Consider the following 27,864-nt stretch of genomic DNA (forward strand, 5'->3'; position numbering starts at 1 on the left):
TTGCTTACACCCCTCATCCATGGAGAAGATAGCTGGAGCATTATCAGGGTCTAAGGTCACGTGATAGAGACTGTACTTGTGGAGATGAAAACCAGGGTTCACACACAAATTCTATGCATGTGGCTGTAGCACAGATTCACAGAGTTTCCAAGAGGCTCTCAGAAGTGTGTTGGCAGCAAATGCCCCCAACACTTCCAATGGAAAAACTGGATGGTTTTAAAAACTTTGTTAAAATAAATTAAAAATTACTGGCAGCAAACTGTGTGCAAAGCAGGTTCTAAATTGAGGAAAAGTTACAACTACAACTTACTCTCCTTGAAGGAAACAGGATGATAATATGCTTTTGATTGCATGTGGCTTTTACTGAACTCTGAATATTAGAAGTATTCAATTCCTGTTTGTTGAAGGAATAGGACACATTTTAGTAAATGTGTATAACTGAAAATAACTAAGTTACTAGATATGAGTCTAGTCCTGCCTATTTAGGTACTTACATATGTTCTTAAAACTGAAATATCTGAGCATTTTCTAAATATTTATGGATCTATTCCCTTGTTCTTGCCCCTTCTAATTATATCTGGCAATTGGCACTCATCCCCACTCCCTTCCTTGCTATAAAACTTATCTTTCCTTTTTTCCTACATTCATATTCAAGATATTAAATTCCTATTGGGATGTAAATCAAATTGCATTCTTAATTAAGTGGTGGAAATTGGTGTAGATTTTTAAGATTTTGTATATACACTTCAAGAAAAGCCGGCTCTCCCTACTCCCCATAAATATTCTGATAAATTGAGAAACAAAAGCAATAATATTTCCTCTCTCCCCCATTCAAACCTCTCCCTCTCCCCTACTATATTCTCCCAGCAATAAGCTATTTTGGATCTCTCTCTCTCTCTCTCATAGTTTTGCTGTTAAGTGTATATACACATTAATAGGAAATCTTTTTAAAAGAATTCCTAACAATGGTTGTTTGTGACTGAAGGCCTGGGCTTTATTTATGCAATTAACTTTGTTTAAACAATATCTAAAATTTTCTTGAAGAGAACAATACTGTATACAGCTGCTTTCTTAATAAAGTCACTGACTCTTTGTTATTTTTAAATCTTCACCTTCCTGTTAGGCCATGTAAATAGAGATGCCTATATTTAGCGGATATCAGTATTGTTTCATGCATCTCAAATGTTCTTAATATAGCAAAAACTTTACAAATATTTTATGGGAAAAACTATTCTTTCTACCTCTAAAAGCTACATATAACAATGAAAAATTAAAGCGCATAAATGCTAATCCTAAACCTATCGTATTCTGACTTTAAAACATGATTTACTTAGAATAAATAATTTGTTAATTTGCTTTTTAAAATGTCAAAGATCTTTTCATTTCCAGATCACTTATCTCTCTATCCTGATCTCTAGATAGACTTGCTGTCTGAGCAAAAGGAAATCACGGGACTGACTCCCTCCACCCTTCCAAAAAAAAAAGGGGGGGGGAGGAAGGGAACCCCTCAAATATATTTCCCCTTGTAAAAATAAACTAGCTTTAGATATAAGGAAGAGAACAAATGGGAAAGTGAGTCCAGATACGAGTCTAGTCCTTCCTATTTAGGCACTTTCATATGCCCTTAAAACTGAAATATCTGAGCATTTTCTAAATATTTATGGATTTATTATACCACCCCATGAGGATGAGATTAGGACAAGCATTAAATGCTTCCACTCAAACGTGACACCTTGCTCTTGATGCTTCCAGCTCAGGATTATAAATCTTTACTGCTACCACTTACATGCTGCAATTCACATGCCATAAAAATACATCACTGAAAAATTATTTGTCACCACCTGTAAAGATAGTTTTCATGAAGGAAAATGTTATGAGTTATTAAATGACAACGTAGGAAGGGTAGGAAAGCTGAACGACGAGGGCACCCTCGTTGATGCCAGTACTCTTACTCTTCGCAAGGAGTAAGGGAAGTCGATGGGAGCACAGTGGGATGACACCAAAGTTCGAATTAAGGTATGTCAACTCCAGCTATGCAATTAACATAACTGGAGTTATGTATTTTAATTTGAAATTATCCTCTAGCCCTGGTCAAAGCCAGGGAGTTATTTCAAAATAATCCCTCTTAGGTTGAAATAATAAGCAGAGCATCCACACTACCGAGCCCATTATTTCAAAATAACGGGCTGGTTATTTTGAAATCTGTACTCCTGCTTTCCTTGGGGAACACTAATTTCAAAATAGCGCATTAGTGTGCACGTTCCAGTGCTGCTATTTTGAAATAACTAATCTCCAGAGTAATTAGAACTAATTATTCCCCAGTGCTTCCTGGGGCTCTAAGTAGAGGTACTGCATCCACATTAACAGAGCTTGCCTCAGACTAATTCTGAGGCTTCCCCATACTGGAGACAAGCTATTTCAATTTTGTAAAATTGGGAGTTAAGTCAAATTTAGTTATTTCGAAATAGTTTCCTAGTGTAGACCTGGCCTAAGACAACTAGATAGTAGATTACTTTATATCCCAGGCAACCCTGGCTAGAGCAGCTAACTAGATACAAATGGACTGGAACTGACAATATTTTTATTCATGTACGTACAGATGAGAGAGAGAGAAAATTTCATTAGTCTCTTCCCTCGTTTCATCAGAATTTTGAAAAATTAAAATAAAGAGTTCAGTCATTGAAAAAACGCTCAGTAATTCAAAAAGTTTTACAGAAACTCATTAATGGTTGAAAATCAGTCAAGTTTTGATTTTTGACCAGCTCTAAATCGACCTTTCACTTTCAAAGGGAGTGAAGCACAGAAATAGAACTAGCCTCACAAAACATGGATTCTATACCAAAATCTGTCACAGACTTCATACATGACCTTAATCAAATCACCTAATTTGTCCAAACCTTGGTTTGTCATTTGTAAAATAGGAGTAATAGTATTTTTGTTTTATTTGATAGTCTAACGCACCAAAAAAATCCATAGTATTAGTAAATAACTCCTAAAATAAGTATCCAGTCTTGTCTGAAGTAGCCCTATGATATTAATAATAGAGATAAACATTTTTCACATATGGCTTAACCAGTGTTAGAACTTAGCCTTATTTAGACTGGGGCAGAAACTTCTTTTCCTGTGTATAGCACCTACAAACTCAAAGTGCTATTAAATAGTATTCTAAAAGTTAATTACACCTCATTTTTCAAAGTCTCCTCTCTCAAACCTTTTCCCTCTCATTCACCTCAAGTTTTGACTAAAATAGGAGCTTACATTAGACCAATTTTCCCAATTTTATTTGGCCACGGAACCCTTTTAAACTCAAAAGAATTTTGTGGAACCCCTAACAGTCTTAGGGTACGTCTAGACTACAGGGTTTTGTCAACAGATACTGTCGACAAAGCTTCTGTCGACAAAGAGCGTCTATACTACATTCAGTTCTGTCGACAAAGCAAGCTGCTTTGTCGACATGGCAGTGTAGACGCAAGGACGGTTCACATGCAATAACGCTTTCTGTCGACAGAAGGCATTATGCCTCGTGAAATGAGGTTTACCAGCGTCGACAGAACTCAGCGGTTATGTCGACAGAACTCAGCGGTAGCGTGGATGCAGGTATAGTTTTGTCCACAAAAGTCTACTTTTGTCGACAAAACCCTGTGTCTAGACACACCCTTATATATGGAGCTGAAAGAGTACACCACAAATAAGGATAATAATAAACAAATGCTAAACAAGGTCATGAGATCAACATTCAGTTTAATTGCACATATTTAAAAACAAAAATCACATTTAATGTGTACAAAAAATAAAGCTCAAAGCCAATATGCATTATATTGGCAGTTTTCAATGCAAAGCCTGGTTTTTCTCGACAAATTCACAGTTAAATTTTTAAATTCAAGAAATCATATGACTATACTGAAGTAAAGTATTCGTGAGAGCACTGCCTGCGCACTCCCATCCAAGCAACTGGTTTGACAGCTGAAGTTTCGACTTTGTCCAACGCGGCGCTAGCATATTCCTATTCAGTCACCCACATGATCCATGCTCCCTAACAGTGAGTACGGGGATTTACAGTGCTATATAACAGGCGATCACACCACTGACTGACTAGACACGCAGCACTGAGTAGTGACATCATCCCCCCACTCTCTGGCTAAGCTGGCATTACAGAGACATTTATCATGGCAAACACAAATGAAAATTGTTTTTAATAAAATTCATAAATGCTTAATTTTTTTTAAATCATAAAATGTTATTGTAATGGAATTTTCTTGCAGAATCCTTTCACTTCACAGAACCCCTGTAGGCTCTCAACACATCTCAGGATTTGACACAAAGAATGTTATTTATTTTCTTTCTTGAAATAAAAGTTAAACAATTATATTAGTAATTGGTATTATAAGTCCCTCTCAACCCCCGTTTGAATATTTCAACTACTTCAGACTCATTCAGTGTTCACTCTTGAATTCTGGTGTTTCCACTCAATGGAAAGGAGACAATCAAATCCATTAGATGTCTAACCAGTATTGTTATACATTTTAACTCAAGAATATTATTACAGGTAGCTTATGTTTGTTTCTTGTAATCTATTATTAATACCAAACAATAAAAATGTTATCTGAGGTTAATTCACATTACTAAAATTTCCCTGAAGTGCAGTTTATATGCCTAAGGGAATTCTGCATCACTGAGCATGTGCAGAATTCCTGTCCAGCGCAGATTTTTTTTCCCTGCACAGAAAATACTTTCTGCCCAAGAAGTGCTGCAGTTTCCCCTTTCACACACTAGAGGTTGCTGTGGCACCAGGACAGCAGTGACCAACCAGCAGTAATAGCAAGCATCCAGAAGCGTTCATCACAGTACGGTGCCCAAGACAGAACCAGGTTAGGGGGTATGGGATACAGGAAGGGGTGGGAGGGAATAGACAGAGCTTCTGGGGTGCTACATAGTCCTGCATTTTGCTTCTGCTGGGGTGGGTCACAATGGGGTACAGAAGGACTAGTGGGCGGCAGACTGAGGCAGGGGCTCAAGAGCTAATGGAGTGACAACACTGCACCAGGGGTTAAATGGGGGTGGGTGGGGGAGGAGCCACACGTGCCTGACTGAATGGAAGAAATTAAGGGCCAAAGTTTACCTGGGGGAGGCTCCCCAGTTCTTCAATTACCTTTTCCCATTCCCCCCTCTATTTCATTTCCCCCCCCCCCCCACGCATACCCAGCAGCCTTCCAGGTTCACACCCAGACTCCTCTCCTCTCAGTTCCTCCGTTACTGCGTCTGAGGGGTGCAGGAAATATGCTTCTGTATTGTAATTTAAATGAAATAATACACAAATACAGAACTTTGAGTAAGAAATCCATTTGTCCAAAATAAAATTTCCTGAAGCTTTTTTGGTCCGTATTATTACACGATTATATTGTGTTACTTTGACAAATACAATATTTTAAAATTCTGCATATTTTCTGCAGAATTTTTTGGCACAGAATTCCATCAGGAGTAAGTTTAGCTCTGAATATAAAAATGGTAGTTACAGGGTTTGACACTGAGACTATGAACCACTGCCATATCAAGTGTGTTCTGCTTACAAACTATATTTTTCTAAACTCATTTTGAGTTATGATATTATTTGTGTGTAGTTGGTCACACCCAAAAACATGCAACATTCATTCCAACCATCGAAAACATTTCCTCACCATTTATGATCTCTCCTACCAAATGTATAGGGCAAACACATTCGAAACAACCGTTGGGGAGGATTGTATTGGGAAGAAACTGTTGATTCATAAAAGCCAGACAAACAAGACGAATACCGATCACTAAACAACTACTCTTTCATGTTCTTCTCTCAAAGTGCATTTTTTAAATTTTGTATACAGATTGTGGACAAATCTTGGTCCCACTTTAAAAAAAAAAAAAAAGGAGATTTATATGGATATCATGAGAATCAAGATCTGATCTGTTATAATATCTTTGTAATGAATGCAATGCACATATAATTTATTAGAATGGGATTGTTTTCAATAACTGATCTAGACACTATCTTTAGTTATTTGGTCAACTTGTTTGTATGCACCATTTGAATAATGTTATAATAAAGAAAAACACCAAAACACCATGTTAAAGGAGTATTCTCTCTCATGCTGATCTTATTTTCCATTTAAATAAGGATTTGTAAAACATTGCTTCTGGGCATCTACATTAAAGTTGACAACATCCCCCTAAATCAATGGAAAATGCAGGTTTCTAACCTTTAAAATGAAAGTTATTTATCTAGTCAGATCAACTCAGAGCTTGACATTCCATTATCTAGATTGATAAGAACGTGAAAAATAAATGTAACCAAGCTCAAAGAATTCTGTTTCATTTAATACTTGTGCGCTCTACTGAATTTAACTCAGTCTGATGGGAGGCTTTTTTTAAAATACGCTTCACCTTTAACAGATTCTCTTGCCCTGCTTTCCCAAGGCAAATATTTGCCAGAAAGGTCTCTGTTACTGCATGAAAAGGCAGACCAATGTGTCTGCCTGACCAGACATACTGTACAAAAGACCTGTCTGGTAATGTTTTATGATTACCAAATTCTGGAAAGAAATCTCTAAAGAGCTTATTAAAACATTATATAGAACATTCTAAATGAAGTCTGGATAGATTATTTTCGTATGTAGAGACTTAATGATTCTTTGAAACAACATTTTTTTAAAAGTGGAAAAAAATCAAAGTATGATGAATAAAGTTTCCTCCTGGTAAAACTACTTTAACTACTGAAGAGTAACTGGGCATAAGCATAATATCTCTATTAAGAATAAGGCCCTGAATCCTGCAGAAATTTATGTATGTATTTACCTGCGTGCACCTGAGTTGTCTAAATGAATTGACTGGTATAGCCCAGATGCACAAAGCTATGTGTTTACGACAGATTGCTGCCCAGCTTTAGCATATCATAGAGGGAGAGAAATTATCAGGAATGATTAATTTAACAAAAAAATATATTGGATACCTTCTGCCTTGTATTAACATAGATGAGTTAGCAATAGGACTTAAAAAAGCTGTTTTATTATTCCCATCTTATGACTCAATTATGGATTTTCATACATTCATGTAGCATGTTTAATACTAGTTTTACACAATCAAATTCACTGTTTCAGTTGTCTATAGTCACATTCTGGCTTTGTACATTAACTTATCAAGCATCAGTCAGCAAAACTTGAACAACATTCTTAATTGTCTTCACGTGCATAAATTAAACTGGGTCTTTTAAATCAAAGGATGACTTTAATCTCTTCCTAGCCATCACCTTCTTGAATCAAACCCTATCAATGCAAACAAAAACAACCACAAAAAAAAAATCAATGTATCAGAACAGTGGCAACAAAAATACATTGTGTAGCCTGATAACCTGTTCCTGAGAGGAAAATGTGGAGAATCTATTATGTGCTTATTTGTACCATAATCTATTTCCAATACAATCCCATAGAGAAGAGGAGGTATTTTTCTTGAAGGTCAACTGGTAGGGATGTAAGCGACTAGTCGACTATTTGATGAACGTAAGCTTATTGATAGTTGAGTAGTGACTTGACTAGTCACTTACCACCCCCCTGCCCTTGCTGCCTCTATTAGAGTCACAAAGGAGGAGGGGTGTAGGAGCTGGAGCTTAAAAGCCAGCTCCCTCCAGCACCATCTCTGGGGGTGGGAGGAGGGACAGGGGTGCAGCAGTGAAACGTTGTGAGCAGGGACTGAAGCTCACACCAGTTCCCACTGTGGTGGCTCCAGCCTTTGAAATGTACAAAAGCCCCATGGGCTGAAGCCGCCACAGTGGGAACCGACACAAACAGGGGGCTACTTGAGTCCCCGCTGGCCCTGTGCTCCCTGTGGCATGTTCACAGAGGCAACGGGGGGGAGCGGGAGGGGAGAACAGGAGCCGGTTCCGGGAGGAGCCGGCTTAAAATGCAAAGCCGCAACGCAGGCATCTCCCGGAGCCAGCATGAGCCAGAATTACTCAGTCCCTGCTTGAGCTGGCTCCAGGAGCTACCTCCACTACAGCACTGCAGAGCAATCCTATTGACTAATTGTATCGTCAATACAAATTGTATTGACTATACGATTAGCAGGATAACCACATTTTAACCATCCTTAGTGGTCAGTTTGTTCACTGACATAAAAAGATTGACATTTGTCATTCAAAACCCAACATTTTAAAATACCAGACTCTCTTGCTTCTGTAATGATAGATAACCACTATTCTACACCTGCACCTAGTGAATGCACTATACACCAGAATCACACAATATGTTTGGAATTCCATTTATAAAGAACCTGATGGTGATCAAGATGGCTAAGGACTTATTTGCCAAACAGAAGTTCTTTAATAGTATAACCTCACCACAGTTTGATTATTTTAGGAGCTTGGAGATAAGGAAGGAAGGAGCCTTTGTAACAAAACCACAGTCCCTGGCTGACTTCACTCCCAGTTAGTGGCAGATTTTACAAAATGAGCTTATCCGACCTGCCAAATACATCAAGACTTAGAATCACAGAAGTGTAGGACTGGAAACAACAACAGAGGATTTTGTGGAAAAAAAATTGTATGTGATCATATAAATGAATATTGCATCATAACATACATACAAGGATACTGAATAAAGGTTGTACAAATAACCCTTAATTTTGGCATCTCTTAACTTTTGAATCCTTGACCTTGCAACTTTAAAAATGTTCTTTATAAATAGATGCATGTAGATTAGAATATATACGATCTTGATGCAGTGATTGTTACTTGTAGTGAAATGGTTACATGACCTTCGAACATTCAACCAACAACAGAACTAAAATATATTGTATTCAGTAAAATATTTGAAACAAAAAATACTGATGTCTTTTAGCAGCTGAATATCAAGCATATTGAAGACAATAGTGCATTTGTTTTTATGTTCTGTTTCTACAGCCGTGGTCATGGGCATCCAAGCGTAGATTCACCCTCACCTCTCCTGACCCTTGCTAGCAACTATGCTACAGAAGCTCTCACTAGTCTGAGACAGTAATTCAGAAATCCAAGACCGATCAAACAGTATCAGGAGATTTAACCAGCTCCTTCATTTCTGGAAGCAACATTTTGCCCTGTCCATTCTCCACTATCTTGCCCATACTTAAGTCACAAATACTTTGCAGCATGACACACAGCTCAGAGTCTGCAGTTTACTTTTTGCAGCACTGCAGTCTTGGGAACATCACTCACAGTAAAGAAATCTAAAAGGGATTCATTATTGAAATGTTTGTACAATACATGCATACAAACACACCACCACCACCACATCCTCTATTCTCTGGCTGTCTAGCCTCATGACTAAACAAACATATATACAGATTCTGGGCTGCAGAAATCCTGGTCTGGACAAAGCAGTCATGGAAAGGGATGTTGACTAACAAGGTAAGTCCTGTGTTCAGACATTTGGTGTGAAGCTGAGGTCCTTGATAAGGGTCTTTTTAAGCAGAGCATGTCAAGTCATCAGCTGAAACACAAACAGCCTCAGTTATACTTGTAGATGCTATTCATCCCAAATACACATTTCACTCCCAATAGTTCTATAGGATTTTTCAATACATATATTGTATTCGGGATGTGTAAACAGTTTTTTAGTCTAGTCCCCACTAGGGATGCGACAGTGCAAACGTGTACATAGTTAATTCTTCACAGTTACATGCAGGCTCCCAATACGCACAGGCTCCTGGGAGCTGGTGCGCAAGGGGAGCTAACTGCCACCCCATGTGTACTGTGTAACCGCTGAAATTTAATAGTGATGGAGATGCAGCCGTGTTAGTCTTAAACACAGTTACTTAAACACATTTTAACATCCCTAGTTCCCACGATGGCATTTTGTTAGTTTTAATCATACCAAGTTTATTATATCTTAGTTCCTTTCACTCGTAGGGCCTGATCCAACTCCTGTTGAAAGCAATGACCTCATTCTCCCATCACTCTATCTATATAAACCAAGAGTCGCTCTCCTGAAACTGCATCAGTCTTACACCTGTGTCACTCTGTTAAGCAATAAAAGAATCAGGGCCAATGACTCCAACAGGAGTTGGCTTCTACCCTTACTGAACAGTGCTGTTCTTTAGAATACATGATAGGTTATAAAATTTATTTGTTGTTTGACCTTACAAAGAGGGCTTGGTGCTCCTTCAGAGGCAGTTTCAAATGCTTTATTGGAATTAGAATAGGAACGAGTGTGGAAGAATCACATTGTAACACTGTACCTTGTTTTTCTTATACTTTTGGATAAAGCTAAAAGAAAAAAAATCCACAATCCTGATAACTAGATTTATAACTGGGTTACTCCCAGTGTTGAATGAGAATGCATGCTCACCTGCAGGGAAAAACATGCCAAGTGACAGGTCAGGATAATGAGTAGCAGCTTTTCAGTTATGGAGGTCTGAGTTCCTGTGAAGAATCTGTGTTTGTTTTGAAACTCTAATCTTTAAGAAGGGTCCCTTATTATGCCAGTAGCAAGAGTTCTTGCATGCGCAGCTTACTACTCAACCTTTTGCTACCCTTGCATGTGAGCAATATGTGCAGATTATGACTTCAGGAGAGAAATGGAGAACTCCTTCCCACTCTCACAGTGCAGGAAGGGACGTTCAACATAGAATGTGGTTTGCATTCACTGCTTTGCCAGAGTTGTATGTGGCCTAAAGCAAACCATTTAACTTATCTGTGCCTTGGTTTCCCCAGATGAGGTAGAGTAATGATGCTTCTATACTTCACAAAGTGCTGTGAGATCAGGACCGTGGACGGGGAAGGGGGCAGGGAGGGGCAGGGTGCAGGAGAGGAATGAGGTAGTTGCCCTGGGGCTTACCAATTTAAAAGGCCCTGGGCCCTTTAAAAATCACTGCCAGAGCCCCCAGTGGCACAAGCTGGGAAGTGCTGAAGGACTGGCTGGGGATGACCAGCTCTACCGCTTTTGGGTGCCCAGAGCCACCTCACCTTGCCAGGAGCATGGCAGTTCTTTGGCAGCTCTGTATAATGTTAATTCATTCATATGCCCCTATAGATGTGCAAGGAACTTTTATTAACAGACTTCATTTTTTAATTTTGATAGGTGAAGAAGGAAACATTTACAGTGATAAAAGAGAAAGGAAGACAGAGCAGGAGATGATGAAAAGGAGAGAGAGAGGGGCATGGAAGAAGCTGGACCAATAGAAAAGGAAGTCCAGGACTTTGTACTATTGTCTTAGCCCTATATTTACGTAACAGCAGTGTAAGGTATCTGTATATTTGTGTTGTAATTCTACCAATAACACCTGTCTCTTCACTAGCAGTCTAGTTTCAGTGAAATTTAAAAAACCCAACTCCATTGGAAAAGCTTTCACATCAGAAGAGCAGCACTCTAAAATAGCCTCTGATGTCATTCTCTCATACACCCAGCCACTGCACTGAACCAGAGGTGCAGGGGACAGGACCTACTACACAGGAACTGCTGGGAGCCAGGGAGGGCTATATGCATTAATTGTTCCCTAGCAGAGCACCACACTGGTATCAGCACTCCAGAAATGAACTGGAGTCCATCTGCCCAGTCTGCACCATAGAGTCTTCTTTTGGCCTTCTGAATGGACTACAAAAGTCCCCATCTCCAATTCCATATTTTAATTAGAATTAAAGCATTCAAAGCTTACTGCAGTGATTTCATCGCTCATCTCTAAAATAAGAAACAACAAGAATAATCTCAAAATGAACACTAAGAGGCATAGGAATTTTTATTAGACTCACCTCCCATCCAATGACTGAATTTATGTTTTTAAATACAGTTCTCATAACAAAGTAACAACATTTGAGACAAATTCTACCTTAAATGTTACTGGGAATTTCTCACATTCCTGAACTTTTGTGAAGTGTCTCCATTCATTCAAGTTCTGTTAGAAACAATAGTGGGATTGATGGGAGGTGTTCTGTTTGTGCTTGGGGCACATTCCACACACCACTTTTCAAACTTTTGTATTTTACTCACACATTCCTCTTGTTCCAAAGAAATACACTGATCTAGTGCAGGAAACTACAGACGGTTCAGGAAGCAGAGCCTTTTTAAACAATTATGTGATCCCAAAGGAAGACAGAAATTATATGTACATAGTTGCTGAAGTGGTGGTTAGTGGGCTGATGGAGTAACAGCCTAAAATGCAGTAAGGGTTGAAACCTGACTTCAATGGGGGTTTTGCCTGTTTAAGGACTGTGGGACTGGGCATAGAAATCATGCCATGCATTTTCTCATTTAGTGTGTATAAAAAAGAAACTCTGAAGTTACCAACTTCTCCAGAGGTAATTCGTTACATTTAGTAATAAGTGATTCATCTTGAGCATATATAACTCCATCCCTATTCAGCAAAGCACTTGCTTAACTTTAAGAACGTGCTGAGCAGAGTGGATTGTTTTAAATCAAGATGATTTAAATCACAAAAAAATTGATATAAATCAAGTTACCAAAAAAAGCTAAGACTCACTGTACTCGGAGTGCACTTAGTTTTGGAGTAAGTCCCATTGAACTCATTAGCACTTTTGTTTTCTCAACAACAAAAAATAGACTAGGGTTCCCTTAGAAAAACTGAGTTATGGTGAAGAAAAATAGGAAAAAAGACTTATAGTATCACCATTATGGTCTGTGGCCATAATGTTCCAAAATAAAGGGGCATGTATTATGTAATAAAAAAATAAGAAAATGACACTCAGTGGTAACTGACAACTTAGATTTTTCTTACTACAGCTTTCTGTACTATATAGATTCTAAACCTAGTTAACTAACTAAACAAGCCCTGAGGATTAGCTAAGCTAAACTTTTTTTCTAGCAACATCCAACACAGTTAAATAGCTTGGGAATGTACTTGTTGAATCACATATATACTAAGAGAGAGAGAGAGAGAGAGAGAGAGTCTTGAAGGATGCATTGCCAAGTGAATTATTTAAGTTACTAACCAGTTGATCCACTAATTCATATCTAGGGATGTAAGATGGAGTGGAATTGCATATTTGTGTAACTGCATGAAATCTTATCAATTGCTCGACTATTCAATAGTTCCCGGGGGAGGGGCCCGCAGCTAGTGCGCTCCTGGCTCCACTCCCAGGAAGCCCACTGCCATACCGCGCTGATACAGAGGCCACAGCAGCCCCTCTCTGTGAGGGTCCAAGTTCCCCCTGTCACCATCTGGGGAAGAGAGCAGTGGAGGCTGTTGCAAAGCTGAGTCTGTCTGCAGCCAACCCGGGCTCCCACAGACAAGGGCTGGTCCAGCAGCAGCCCCCACCCACAGGAGGTCCAAACTCCCCACAGACAGAGGCTGGTTCCCAGCAGCTGCAATCCCCGTCTGTGGAGGGTCGAAGCAGCCTCCTCTGCCCCAGTCCAGGGATGGGGGAGGGACAGGTGGAATTGCAGAGCTGGTGCTGGGGGGGGGAGGGGGGGAGGGAGGAGAGCGAACAGGTTTTTAAGCCAGTTCTCCTCAACAGCAGCTCTGGCCTGTCCCTGCATGTATCAGCTCCAGCCTGCCCCCCTCACACTGCTGCCTAATAGAGGCAGCAGTGTGGGGTGGGGAGATATTGTCTTAAACTCTGATAATTTATCTGTGTGATATGCAAAGCATAGGGCGAATGAAGAAATGCTGTGCTCAACAAAACATTTTAAAAAATGGATTCAAACTTTTGTTTCCACACTTGCCCAAGTAAAGGCTCTCACCCAATCATTTATGCCCATAGCTATCACTATTTTATTTATTTATTTCATCCCTCTTAGTACAAGCTAATTCACCAGAACAGTGCTAGAATTTGGCAAGACAGTGGACCTTTAAAGATGAATTCTAGTCAACTGAAGAGATTCTGCAGGGGTCAGCGTTATATAAATGCTTTCCCACAGCTCTGGATTTTTTTGTTCTAGTACTGTGATTAACCTCCAGTTTATCAAGAGAACCATGTGATACCTACTGAATCTAAGATTCACTACTACACCATCAGAATCAAAGATAATTCACTGGGAATCTTTCTGGATGATACCCCAGAGTCAGACATCTTAAATTTGGACAGGGATAAAAATTACCTAGTGACATAATTGGGCCAAATCATCATTTGCCCAGAAATGTAATCTAGAAACAAAATCTTGCTGAAAAACTGTTAATGAAAAACTCAGAGTCAGGATGTAGCTTCATAAGCACTACATAAGCCTTAAGACTGTTTGGGCATGATATACATGTGAAAAAAGTGAACAATTATCTTGGTCACACTATTAAAATCTTATATAAAGAATACCAACTCATTCATCAATTTGCAGCAGCATAACAGTCTCCTACATGCTTTAAGCTGTACTGTATTTGTTTAAAATAAATAGCCATTGTAAAGACTAAATGCACTAACACATTAAAAAAAAAACTGTATCCAGCAACGTGTTTCTGAGCAGCAACAACCTGGAGGAATCACTCTCATCATTCAAAGTAAATATTTGTATAACAATATGCTTAGCAACCAGAAAATTCTCCACTCTTGCAAAGTGTTCCATAACAGTTGGCTTGATTTAATACTGAGGAGGTACCTCCAAGTCATTGTTTCACTGATCCATAAAATTGATGAGCAGACAAATATGTCTAAGCCACCTTCTTGTCTTTTGAGAGGATATTTCTGTTCTGGACAACTCTGTAAGTGGTTATTCCTGCTTCTTTGAAAATGCAGCATGACATCTTGTGGTGGGGTTACACCAAAGCAGGTCCATTCAACATGTGGCCCGTTTGCAGCCCGTCGTGTGGTTTGGATTTACGTGGGGCTCAATACATGGCCCACAGGTAGGAGCCAAAACAAAAAAGTAGTCAATATGATGGTCTTCTGTTGATATGTGTTTTAGTAGTTAAATTCATGGACTGTCATTGCTCATTAAAAGTGCTGTCATATGGGTGGAAATTGGGTAAATATAGCATCTTATTAATATCAGCAGAACTGACTTAAATGGGGCCTGCGTGTTGTGTAGTCTTGCCTTAACCTTTGTATTCATGCCCATCAGTGTGAAAGAAGCTATTGGCATATATATTTGCATGTATATGCAACTACACTTAAGTTACGGCCCTCAGCATGTGCTGCGAATATCATTGTGGCCCCTGGAGCTTCCAAAGTTGAGTAGCCCTGCACTAAAGGAATGTCTGCCACTACCTTCTACTAAGATCTGGCTTCACCACAGCATCTGCGTTTGAGCACTAGGTACAGTTTCTCTTGAGTGAGTAGCTGGATGACAAAGCCACACTGAAGTGATTCTTACCCTCACTGTGCTGTAGTAATCTGTGTGTCAGCTATGACTTCATGGCAGCTATCCCATAGTTCTTTACTCTCTAGTAAGCCAAGCTGCTCTACAATTCTTTCCCAGGGAATTGTAGGAGAACCTGTCTGTCCTTCTGGCCACAAACGAGAGAGTTATGGGGAAGGGACTAGAGAGCTATCATCACTGGAGGGATTTAGCCTGTATCCAGATCAGCTGAATTTTAGTTTACTCAACAATGCCAGTGAGCCAAGGTTTAAAGCACCACTAAACTCAAGAGGAGAAAGTTAGGTGTGCGAATGCGAGGCAGGGTTGGTATGTAGGATGAACAAGACCAGTAGAAGCGGACTTGTGATTTGATGCTGTTTTTTAAAATATGGATCCTGTATTTAAAAACAGTCATGCCCAGTTACAAGGTGTTTCTTCTTTGGAGGGGACAGAAAGATGGGGTTGACCAAAATCTGAGGACACTATTTAACGTTTAAACAGCAAGCTCTATTTTTTTAAAATCATCCTTATTTCAGTGGTTTGTCTTTTTTAAAGTTATTGAGAAAGCAAATAAACCAACCTAGAAGAATTTCTATTTCAGTAGCTTTGACATAATTGGTGGAGATAAAAACCAGCAGTACTAGCTACAGCTCAGAATCAGTGTTCCCTGTAAGCCTCTGCAATTGCTCAGGGGAGATTCAAATGCCACCTAGCTGTTTAGCAGAGTGTCCACAGCTAGTTTTTTTGTTTCTACTGGTGGTGCATATTTGGACATGCCTCAGTGCACATAAAAGATATTCTGCACATGGATGGGAAAAAAAGGGTACAAGGATGAAGAGATTAGAGGGTACATTGCTCAGAACTCATCTGTAGTGGTCTTTAGTGACTATTTTTCAGGACGATGCATAATTTCTTCCTTCAGCAGACATGACCACAATCATAGACTGATGCAGAATAGCATTTACGCACATGCTTAACTTGTATACCAAACATAATTTTAAAATGTACAAATTAAAAAAGTCACAGATGATAAAAGTGTCACTAAAATAGTTTTTTAAATTCTTTTCCAGATTGCCATCTTTAAGCTCAGGGCAAAAACAGGTGTCACTAGACTCTATACAGAAAGACTATGCAAACCATTCTCAGACTTTAAGCAAAGACTAAGAAGCATGCTGCCACCCAGAAGTCTACTCAAGGCCCTGCCTGGGTGGAGCGTTCACACAGCTAAGTTTAACTACAAGCTCAGTCTCCAATGGAATTCATGCCATTGTACCTGTGCTAGACACTCTTCATACAGTACTTCCACAGGTTGTGTATCACATTGTACTGAGATTCCAATTAACCTATTCAGACTTCTTTTATCAGAGAAAGCATGAGTGTGGGCTTGAGAACCTTGCTGCAATACATTAAAAGGCAATGGGAAGGAGTGTTGCATTTCTTCTGAACACAAATACAGTGAACAGTAACTTGATTTTTTTTTTAAATTACCCAAACATTGATACTGGAATAATCCCAATATTTTAAAAAACCTTAAATGTGTTTACATTTCAGGTGCCTAAGAATTCTGGATTGTTCATTCAATCTCTAATAATTACAGCTTCACCCATGCAAGTACTTTGGTTGGTAGTAGAAGTTACTTCCTACTAATTCCTCATAGTAGGTAGTATCATGTAACATAATTCCTCTCCAGCTGTTACTGCCAGAGGTCCACTAAGGATCTGCACTGCACATAAGCCTGGAGTTTCTTCGGACTGGTTTGCTTTGATGATAATGGAGAGGGTATTACCACATTGCTAAAGAATCTTCGGCTGGCTCCCTATAGATTACATTAAAGATCTAGAGAATTCCAACAAACGTACCTGAGGAGACTATTGGGCGTCATGTGGAAGGACAGACAGACCAACATTAGTGTCCTCACAAAGGCTGATTCTTGCAGTATTGAGGCAATAATTGCCCATAGGCAGCTACTATGGTCTGGTCACGTGGTCAGGATGCCTAATGCACACTTGCCTAAACAGATTTTCTATGTCCTGCTGAAGACTGGGATGAGGTCTCATGGTGGGCAGAGGAAGTGCTACAGGGACATTCTTACAAAAACCTTGGTCAAGTGTGACATTGACACTGATACCGACCCTGGAAGAGGCAGGTGAAGGATCACCGTCAAGAACGGTGCCCAACACTCTGAAATCAAGCAACATCTCCACAAAGACGATCAGAGAGCCCAACGTAAGGAGTGTGTCCAGGCCTGTATTGGCACCCACTAGTGTCAGCACCGCTGGAGATAGAGACCTCATATGTAGCCACTGCCAGAGCATGTTCCTTGCCAGAACTGGCCTAATTTCTCATGTACATACTCATCGGTTATTGGCATCCAAGGGGAAATCTTACTCACTTTGAAAGATCAGAGAGAGAGACAAAGAGAGAGAGAGAACATTGCTGATTCCAGCTACTTAAATAATGTAGCTGGAATTGTGTACCTTAAGCCAACCTTTCCCCACAGTATAGACCTGGGGTAAGTTTCTTATAAGGGTGTTATGAGAGTTAATTCATAAATATTACCAGTGCACTGTATAAACATGTAAAACAAAATATTTGAAAAATTGCTCCTGATCAGCCAAGACTGTTTTTCCTCTACTACAGTGGTTCTCAAACTTTTTGGGCTACGAAGCCCTTCACATGTGTAAAAATTTATGCGGAGCCCCAGCAGTCCACTGATTGTATATGTTGTACCTATCGACATTTCCAGTTTGTCAACCTCGCGGAGCCCCTGGAGATGTCTCAGGCTCCGCAGAGCACAGTTTGAGAAACACTGCTCTACTATAAGAGTTGTTGATATCACAAACATTAAAACAGACAAAAGAGCACAGCCCCTGTTCTGTATATATGTTTATGCCATCAAGTTTTATGGGTCTTTACAAGACAAGGACTTGGCATTTATCATTTAAAACTATATTAATTTTGTTACCCAAGTCAAGTGTGCTCTGTTACTATTGAGATTTCAAGTAAAATATAACAAGAAATGAACTAGCAAGCACTCAAACCATTAGCCTTGCAAGAATTTTGATTGTAGTATAGTACAGGAAACATTGCAATTGTTGCTATCAATACATTGGGGATAAAAGTTAGGTGGAGCCAAAATTATCTTGCCTATTATGATTCTAAAGAGTAGATTTTGGGGACTAAGCTCTTGACAGTCCTATGGAGTCTAAAAATGGGAAATGTAATATAACTTGATAGAAAAGTTATTGTTTTGCAATTACTTGATTTAGACCCCACCACCTGATCTGTGTGGCTAGACCTTCACACTTACATTGTACTAAAGGGACATTAAAGCTCTTTGGCGATTATTCAAATTTAATTAACGCTGGACAAAAAATGATGTATAAGCTCTGATGCTGACATCACAGTGCTGTTACATTTTAGTCCAATACTCACAGGATATTATAATACAATTTTAATTAAATAGTTAATTGCAAATATGATCCAGCATTCACAAATCTTCAATGCATGATGATAAATAAATATTTAACATTACACGGAGCAAAACAGATGTAGCTGACTTTTCTGTATTAAAAACTATTATTTTTTGCATTGGTCTGCAAAAATGATTCAATCTCCAAGTTCCCTGAACCTGAAAGTTAACATATTTGAACAGAAAAACATAACGTTGTTTTAAAAAAAACAAACTCATTTTTGTGCCGGGGGTGAAAAGGCAGCATAGGCCGGGCTCCTGGAAAGAGCTCCACTCAGGCACATCATTGGGACAGACTGCACGGGGCTACCCTACTGTCTGCATGCTGGAGGGAGGTTTGTGCAGAGCCTGCTTTGCGGGACGAGATACTGACCCAGCTGTAAGGCTGAACTACAGTGCAAGGGGCGGACTGGCGCTACTCCAGATCACCCCACACCCGAGCTCACAATGCAAACCGGGGCGACCGCGCTACTTAACCGACCCCTGGAACCGGTTCCACCCCAGCGCCAGCCAGGCCGGCGCGGGAACGTTCCTAGGGCAGTGCGGGCAAAGAAGCCGGTCCCCGCGCGCAGCCCCCGGGAGAGACGCCGCAGAGGGCGGCCGGGCAACTCACGATCTCGGCCAGCATGAGGCCGCCGGGCGCGGTTCTCAGGAACTCCCTGTCGTAGGCGAGGGTGCTGCTGGCGCCGGCCGGCGGGAAGCCGGCGGTGAAGGAGCTGCGCGTTGTGGTGACCGTCCGGGAGCCCGGCGCTTGCTCCATCTCCAGCCGCCGCCGGAGCCCGGGCTGGCAGCTCCCCCCGGGGCGCGCTCAGGGCTCAGCCTCTGGCGAGCGGCACGCGAGCGCGGCTCTGTGCCTGTGCCGCCCCTGCCCTGCCCGGCGCACCGCGCCGCAGCCCCCTGCCGAGCGGCGTGGGGCGGAGCTGCGCACTCGAGGAACGGGGGGGCAACCTCTGGCTCCACGCGCCCTTCACTTCAAGGCTCGTAACCTTGGGGGAGGCGGCCAATCCGCCCGCTCCTGCCCTAGGAGCCCGCCCTGGCCGTGTGGGGAGCCGGCCGGCTTTGTGCAGAGCAGGTGCCGCGGAAACGCGCCTCGGCCCGTGTAAACGCGCGCGTTGCGGCGGGGCGCAGGCCAGGTGTGCTCCCCTCTATAGCCCCGCTGGCGGGCAGCCCCCTCCGTCGCGTGGCTGGGGCGCGCCCCCGGCCGGGGGTCAGGCCCATTTGCACAGGTGAGCCCCAGCCCCTGGTGGGTCCCCACGCTGGTTGGCATCCGCTCCGCGGTTCCGCAGGGAGCCACGCGGCTGCCGAAGCACGTGCCCGGGGCGCTCTGGAGGCGAGAAGCGTTTAATCTGCGTAGCGGCTGCTGCTGGCTGCTAGCAACAAAAGAGAAGGGAGGGGGGCAAAGGGGCGTTGGTGGGAGATTGCAAAACTCAGGAAGGGCGACGTTGGGATTCATCTCGGGCTTCTACACAGCGGCACAGGATCCGCCCCCTCCCCCGCAGGCCTGGCTCTGCGACTGCCCGGACACCAAGCGCCCCGACCCCCGCTCCCCACCAGCAGCAGCAACGGGGGAAGCCCCACAGCTTGACCCCACGGCCAGTTCCCGCGCTCCTCGGCAGCAGCGCCGCGGGGGGGACACAGCACAGCGTGGCCTCCCTACTCCGGTCTAGGAGCCTCCTCCCAGGCTCCGCCAAATAGAAGATTCTGATGGGTGTGCAAAGTTATGTCGAAGTTACTACATGTTTGCGGTCTCGATCGCCCTCTGCGGCGTCTTTCCAGCTGTGAATGTCAGAGTGGAAACACTACTGGGAAATGTTAGGTCATTATAAAACAAAATACAGGACTATGTAGCACTTTAAAGACTAACAAGATGGTTTATTAGCTGATGAGCTTTCGTGGGCCAGACCCACTTCCTCAGATCAAATAGTGGAAGAAAATAGTCTCAACCATATATACCAAAGGATACAATTAAAAAAAATGAACACATATGAAAAGGACAAATCACATTACAGAACAGAGGGGGGTTACAGGGGGGAAAAGGAAGGTAAATGCCTGTGAGTTAATGATATTAGAGGTGGGGAAGCGGAGATGTCTGTGAGTTAATGGTATTAGAGGTGATAACTGGGGAAGCTATCTTTGTAATGGGTAAGGTAGTTGGAGTCTTTGTTCAGCCCCCTGCGGAGAGTGTCGAATTTTTGTGAGTGACTCTACAAGACAGTTCCCTGCTATCCACTATCTAGTATTTGGCCAGTCTCCTGTTATCCAATAGTAATAATTAATAAATGAGTAAACACTCATTACAAGTCAATCAAGAGCTTCCTAAGTACACTGTCCTATTCAGAAAAAGAATCAGCATGTTGTATTTTATTTCCACTTTCAAGGATTCTTCAGTCATGGAAACGGTTATAAATAGTGTCGAAGCAAAAACACGCTCCTCTGTGTTTAGGCAGCTAACAAACAGCTTTATTAATTAATAAAGCACAGCATGAGCCAAACGTGGTCACAGCAGAGCTAGACCCAGTAAGGCTACTAATACAATCAATCCTAGTATCTTTATACCCTTAACCAAACAGTCTGACGTCAGGGCATCCAATTACAGAAATCCTCAATTAAATTTGGAAAAACAAAGCCTTATCAACAAGATGGCGGACAGGTGCGAGGGAGTACATCTCCTGTCCCAACCAGCCCAATTAACACATACCAATAGCCCATCCTGTAGGCCTCTTCTCACGGGGTGACAGAAAGTTCACTCTGGTCTACGTGCTTGAGAGAAAAGCTGAAATGGTTTCTGATATACAAGATGGCTTCTAGCTAAATATGAAAATGGTTTCTACAGCTTCTACAACTCCCCCCTTTTAGCCTTTTAAAGGCTAACCTTGAAACCATTTTATACCTCCATTTTCCATTAAAGTATTTATGTACATTTCTTGTTCCTTTCTCTGCTCATCCTATTTTAACATCATGAGTTCCACATTCCCTTTGGTAAGGGTCTATCTTGTGTTTTCTAGAATACAAGAAATACAGCATTTGATTAACAAGAAACAGCAATAAGCACAAAAGAATATAGCCAATACTAAAACTACTCTTTGCAAAATCCAAGTTCCCACATGTCCAAACCAGCCTCCCAACCAATTCCAGAGGGTCCAGTCTTCCCCCTGCCTTAGGCGTTTCACAGTTCTTTTAATTTCTGAGGCATCTTCCTTTACTTCTTTGCTGGTGTCAGAAATATACCCACAGCATTTTCTTCTTACTAAGGCACAAACCCCGCTCTTACTAGCTAGGACATAGTCTAGGGCCATTCGGTTTTGGCTTTTTCTCACCCTGGCTCCTGAACCGTTACATGTCCAGCAGTACTTTCCAATTGGGGTCAAGGCTAGGCGGATATACCCTGGGTTAGTAAACCCTTTATCCTGCCAAGTATCATTTGGCTTAGTTTACTAAACAGTGTGCCGTTTATTTGAGTGTTGTTTAGTGGGACTGGAATCATTGGGATGCCTCCTTCTGAATATACCGGACTGTGAGCACATATCCAGCAACCTGTAGAATTAAATTCTTGGGAAACTTGGTTCATTAAAAGCATAAACACATTTGAACCATATAGGTTATAACTACTAAATATTAAAAACAAGATTAAGCATAAACTCAACATGAATTGTTTGTCCAGCCTCATGCTGGCTGTTCTTCAGGACTTCGTAGTTTGCTTCACCTATCGCTGGCAGGTTCTTCTGGGCCGCAGCTGGTACCTTAGCCTTGGTCTCTCAGGCTCGTCTGCTTCTGGGCCTGGATTGCCGGTACCAAGCCTGTGCTGATCCTCGTCTACTTCTGGACCTGGGTTTCTGGTACCAGGTCTGTGGTGATTCTCATCTGCTTCTGGACCTGGGTCTCCGGTACCAGGTCTGCGGTGCTCCTTGTTGGGGACAACTTCTGTAGGGACTGGAACGGGTTTGCAGTGGGATGCGTGAATCCAGGTGGGCAATCCTTCGCACTTTACAGCAGTATGGGTGGTCAGAAGGATTTGGTAGGGACACTTTCACCTGGGTTCCAGAGCAGTCTTCCGCTGGTGAACTTTCACGCAAACCCAGTTTCTTGGTTGTAGTTTAAGGCACAGCTCAGTTGGGGCCTCCTGGAAGGCGTCCTTAACCTGTAAATGATAAGACTGTACACACCTCATAAGTTCCTGTCAACACTTGACTATGCTTCCTTTAACAAGTGTGGCATCAGCCAGGTTAATTTCTGGGCTGCTTAACAGTCTCATAGGTTGGCCACATGCAATTTCATGTGGGCTGAGTCCAGTTTTCTGATTAGGAGTGGCTCTCATGCTCATTAGGGCAATCGGGAGTGCTTCTACCCATGTTAATCCAGAGTTCTCACATATTTTAGCAAGTTTGTTCTTTAAAATCCTGTTTCATCTTTCTACTGCTTCTGCGCTCTCCAGGTGTCGTGCACAGTGCAGTGCTTGTCTGGTAGAGTAGTACTTTTCTAGTTTTTTTTGAACAATTTGCCCAGTAAAGTGGGTACCTTTATCACCGGAGATCACAAGGTGTATTCCCCATGATGGGATGTAATAATTTAGAAGTTTCTTAGCTACTGTGATGTCATCATGTTTCCTTCAGGGATAAGCTTCTACCCATCCCAAAAACAAGCAAACAATAACCAGCACATTATTCAAAAGATTGACATTTAAGCAATTGAATAAAGTCCATTTGTAAATTCAGAAATGGTCCCAAAGGCGGAGGTCTGGTTGCCGGAACTGTCTTTACAGGTTTACCCACGTTGTGGGCTTGGCAGACAGGGCAAGCCAGACAGTAATCTTTGGCTGCTTGGGAGAATTTGGGAGCAAACCAATTTGGTTTTAGGATTGCTACCATCCCCCCCTTTGCCAACGTGCGACAATCCAGGGAGCACGGGGGCAAGGTGAGGTAGCAAGACCACTGGGGCAACAATGTGGCCATCAGAGCTGCACCACAAGTGGTCTGGGCGCAAGGTGCACCCTGCCAGTCTCCACTCCTGCTTTTCTGATTCTGGGGCTTGGTTTCGCAGGAGGGCCAGTTCTGAAAGAGACGGCGTAGGAGCTGGCGATGGTAGGACAGAAGGGAAAAACAGCAGGTAGAGGAGCAGATTTCACTACATTCCAGACAGTACAAACTGCATAGCCTGCTATTAAAACTCTACTAAAATTATAAAAGCAAAAACCATTTATATAAAGCACAATGTTAAGATTATTTAAGGGACTTAAATTATTCTTTCATTAAAACAACAATATTGTACACACAACGTTTGAAATACATATATCACAATTAAGACACACACAAGACAAATCTGGACAGAACACAGAACACAAACTTATTATGTCATGACACGGAACCATGTTTTTTTTTTTTTTTTCCTTCGGTTAATTTTCATATGATATTAGCGCTTCTTGATGATCTGAAAGACAAAGAAAACATTTCTACCCACATTGGGGTGGTGCATTATATTTTAGAACACTTTTTCTTTACAGATTTTTGCTACTTTTTGATCAGCCTGCTGTTACCCAATGGTATGCTTTTATTTTGAACACTAGCTTCAGAGGGTTTGAGTAAATTACTTCATTGTTTAATTATTAAGTTAAAGGTGGCATGCCTCAGTTTCCCTCTTGTACTGCAGACCAGGCTTTTTTTTTTTTTTTTAACTGCCACAGAAACTCTTAGAACAAGGTGCTTGTTAGTTACTATTCCAGCAAGCAAAAGGTTTTCCTTTCCTGAAAAGAATCACATGCAATGTTACAGACTTACTTATGGGGGACAGTGCTCCCCCCCTTCCAGAACAGACAGGCAGTTTGCAGACACACACAACCTTGGATCTGAAAGCAAGCCAAAAGTGCTATCAGCTCAGCCTTGACCAGAAACACTGTGAAGTTTCTGGGCTTGGATTTTTTTAAACAATAATTAGGTTCCTTGGAAGACACATTTAACCCTTAGGGTGCAGGTTTTACAAATTTACAATGTATAGATTCTATTCTTTTATGCGGTTAACCAATTAAGTTTCAATAAAATTCCTTATTTTATCTTTAATAGATTTAACAAAGTGTCTGTAGCCAAATGTTTAACTTGACTGTTTCATTGCTAAGATGATTAGAAGAGGCTGCAAGAAACGAGTCATTTCTTAAAGCAGGTTTTTTTTGTTTTTTGTTTTCCCTCCCCCTTAGGATTTGGAGGAACACTTTCCTTAAACTGTTAAACTTATTTTAAACTTTGTGTTTTGCTTTGGATCGGGCAAGTTTGTTACAGGAGCCCGTGTTTTTAAAGGGAAGAGCTAATTCTTTTCAGTTATTTTTCATGTTTCCTCTCTACCTGTGTATGCGTTATAAAGAGGGATAGAGGGGTGATGTTGTGCCAAATTTTCCCCCTAAGCTTGGTTGATATGGGTGTGCCAACTGAGAATTTTATTTTCTTTTTTTTTTTCCACTTCTTATGTATTATTCTGGCACAGAGGTGCTGCAGCAACTTTTAAGTTACCTATCTTACTGCAGGGTGGATTTTTGCTTTTCTGAGCTTTACTTTCATCTCTCAGGGCTTTAATTTTTCTTCTTTTCAAATTTGTTAAATGCTTACAGGTCCTTGGACCATTATGCATGTACAAGTAGTATACAGGGGTGCCTTTTGACAGTGTGGGGGGGATGTTTAGACTAACCCCCACCTAAACTAACTTTACACACTCCAAAGAAAGGGTCTGCCGGGTCTAGAGTGTCAGACCTTAGCAGCTCATGAAATAAGGGGAGTCGTCACTCCCTCACATATCCGCTGAGTCTCGAGGTTCAGCTGACCCCCCCCCTTGCGTTCAGAGCTCCCTCGTGGGAGAGCCCTGGTGCAGCTGGGATCAGCTCAAGTCTCAGACCTATGCAACGGCATTCATTCTTCACTCATTACATTCATACTCATTTTCCACACACATTTTTTTTCTCCTTTTTTCACATTTTTCCTACAGTTTCCACATTTAGATGCATCTTTATTTATTGTCCAGTTCCCATGGGTTTCTATTAAGTGACGCTGCCCTAAGACACCCGGCACTTAATATCAGACTTCATTAGGATCCTATACCAGAAAACACTTATCATAAAGGCACTGGAATTCCTGTAGACTGACCTACCCCCATTTTCTGCGCGCGCTTAATTCTGTAAGACACCGAACCAAAGTCCGCCTGCTTACACCATATTCTGCAAGTCACCGAATCAGGATCCGCCTGCTCGCTCTGCGAGTCACCGAATCAGGATCCGCCTGCTCGCTCTGCGAGTCACCGAATCAGAATCCGCCTGCTTGCTCTGCAAGTCACCGAAACAGGATTCGCCTGCTTGCTCTGCGAGTCACTGAATCAGGATCCGCCTGCTCGCTCTGCGAGTCACCGAATCAAGAATTCACCTGCTCGCACTGGTCCCCCCCCTTTTTGTTGCGAAGCACTGGACTCAAGGTCCACCTGCCTCGCAGGGGTTTCCGGCACCTGCCCCAGCCCGGCAGAACACCACGTCCTGGCGCCTGGAGACAGCCTGGCGGAATGGGGCACTATGGCCTGGGGTTAGCCTCAGAGGTCAGTACTACGCCCACAAATAACAGAGAGAGACAACAAAGCTTCCCCACAGTTCCGTGTGCCGAGAGAGAGTAATGGCACCACACCAGCTTTTAGCGTCCGAACACAGAGGGTCCAGTGCATGGCTGCCTCACTAGAGACACCGGTGTGCCCTTTTGGAACTGTGACACATAAGACAGGCCTAATAGACAAAGACAGACACAGACAGACAAAAATGTTAGCCGCTCCACAAAATTGAATTCCGTAGCTCCCCTTACCCCGATGGCCGGCCGTCACTCCAAATCCCAAGCCCTCAACCAGGAGATTTCGTAACAGGTATCCCCTTTACCTTCTCTTGAGCGCTCTGAGAGGTTTGGAAGTGGAGTGCCGGTCCGTCCATACGGGCAAGTGGCGCGTTAGGAATCTCGGTGGGACCTCCAAATTGTCGAAGCAAAAACACGCTCCTCTGTGTTTAGGCAGCTAACAAACAGCTTTATTAATTAATAAAGCACAGCATGAGCCAAACGTGGTCACAGCAGAGCTAGACCCAGTAAGGCTACTAATACAATCAATCCTAGTATCTTTATACCCTTAACCAAACAGTCTGACGTCAGGGCATCCAATTACAGAAATCCTCAATTAAATTTGGAAAAACAAAGCCTTATCAACAAGATGGCGGACAGGTGCGAGGGAGTACATCTCCTGTCCCAACCAGCCCAATTAACACATACCAATAGCCCATCCTGTAGGCCTCTTCTCACGGGGTGACAGAAAGTTCACTCTGGTCTACGTGCTTGAGAGAAAAGCTGAAATGGTTTCTGATATACAAGATGGCTTCTAGCTAAATATGAAAATGGTTTCTACAGCTTCTACAATAGCAACTGCATTTAAATTTTAATCACTCCCAAAAGTGTCTAACCCCTCCTAACTCTGCACACCCAAATTTAAAAAATAATGTTAATCCCCTCCAAAAAACGTAAAATTTCCCTTCTGCTGTTTACTGATGCTACCCTACTAAGCCCAGTGATTTGATTTTTCAATACTATCTTTTAGTGAGGAGTAGAATTGCAAGGGGCAAAAGATGGTGGCACTATTCCAAGCTTTGACTAGTGACCACAATATAAGATCCACCCATATGAGTAGAGCAGATCATGCAGGCACGCACAATAGACTGGGTTGATGTTTAAAATAGGATCGGAATGCTATCTGAGCCTCTCTGGGCTCCTAGGCTACATCTACACTGGCATGATCTTGCGCAAGAACTCTTTTGTGGAAGAGTTCTTATGCAAAAGCTGTTCCAGAAGAGAGCGTCTACACTGGCATGTGCGTTTGCGCAAGAGATGTGCTTTTGCGCAAGAGCATCAATGCCAGTGTAGACGCTCTCTTGCGCAAGAAAGCTCTGATGGACATTTTAACCTTAGGGCTTTCTTGCGCAAGAAATTAATGGTGCCCGTCTACACTGGCCTCTTGAGCAAGAACAGTTGTGCAAGAGGGCTTATTCCTGAGCGGGAGCACCAGAGTTCTGGCGCAAGAAGCACTGATTTCATATATTAGAACATCAGTGTTCTTGTGCAAGAACTCGCGGCCAGTGTAGACACAGCCCAAGAGTTTGGC

At 42.0% G+C, this 27,864-nt stretch overlaps 1 protein-coding gene and 2 long non-coding RNA genes across 3 annotated transcripts in view; 2 read left to right on the top strand and 1 right to left on the bottom strand.

Annotated features, from left to right (window-relative positions):
- The window catches only part of CMTM8 (CKLF like MARVEL transmembrane domain containing 8), a 42,362-nt gene extending 22,638 nt beyond the window's left edge, over window positions 1–19,724 (bottom strand). Inside the window, exon 1 of the mRNA XM_006134298.4 lies at window positions 19,325–19,724. Coding sequence (XP_006134360.1) covers window positions 19,325–19,471 — 147 coding nt within the window. The 5' untranslated portion in view covers window positions 19,472–19,724. The remainder of the gene's footprint in view (window positions 1–19,324) is intronic.
- Window positions 19,713–27,864, top strand: part of LOC112547622 (uncharacterized) — an 87,058-nt gene continuing 78,906 nt past the window's right edge. The window contains exon 1 of the long non-coding RNA XR_012901935.1: window positions 19,713–19,937. This is a non-coding gene — a long non-coding RNA (uncharacterized LOC112547622). The remainder of the gene's footprint in view (window positions 19,938–27,864) is intronic.
- LOC142827293 (uncharacterized) lies at window positions 21,118–26,974 on the top strand. Its single transcript, XR_012901934.1, has 2 exons — window positions 21,118–22,554; window positions 22,603–26,974. It is a non-coding gene; the product is annotated as an uncharacterized LOC142827293 (long non-coding RNA).

The sequence above is a fragment of the Pelodiscus sinensis genome, chromosome 2 (genome assembly GCF_049634645.1).
Source record: "Pelodiscus sinensis isolate JC-2024 chromosome 2, ASM4963464v1, whole genome shotgun sequence".
Classification (NCBI taxonomy): Eukaryota; Metazoa; Chordata; order Testudines; family Trionychidae; genus Pelodiscus; species Pelodiscus sinensis.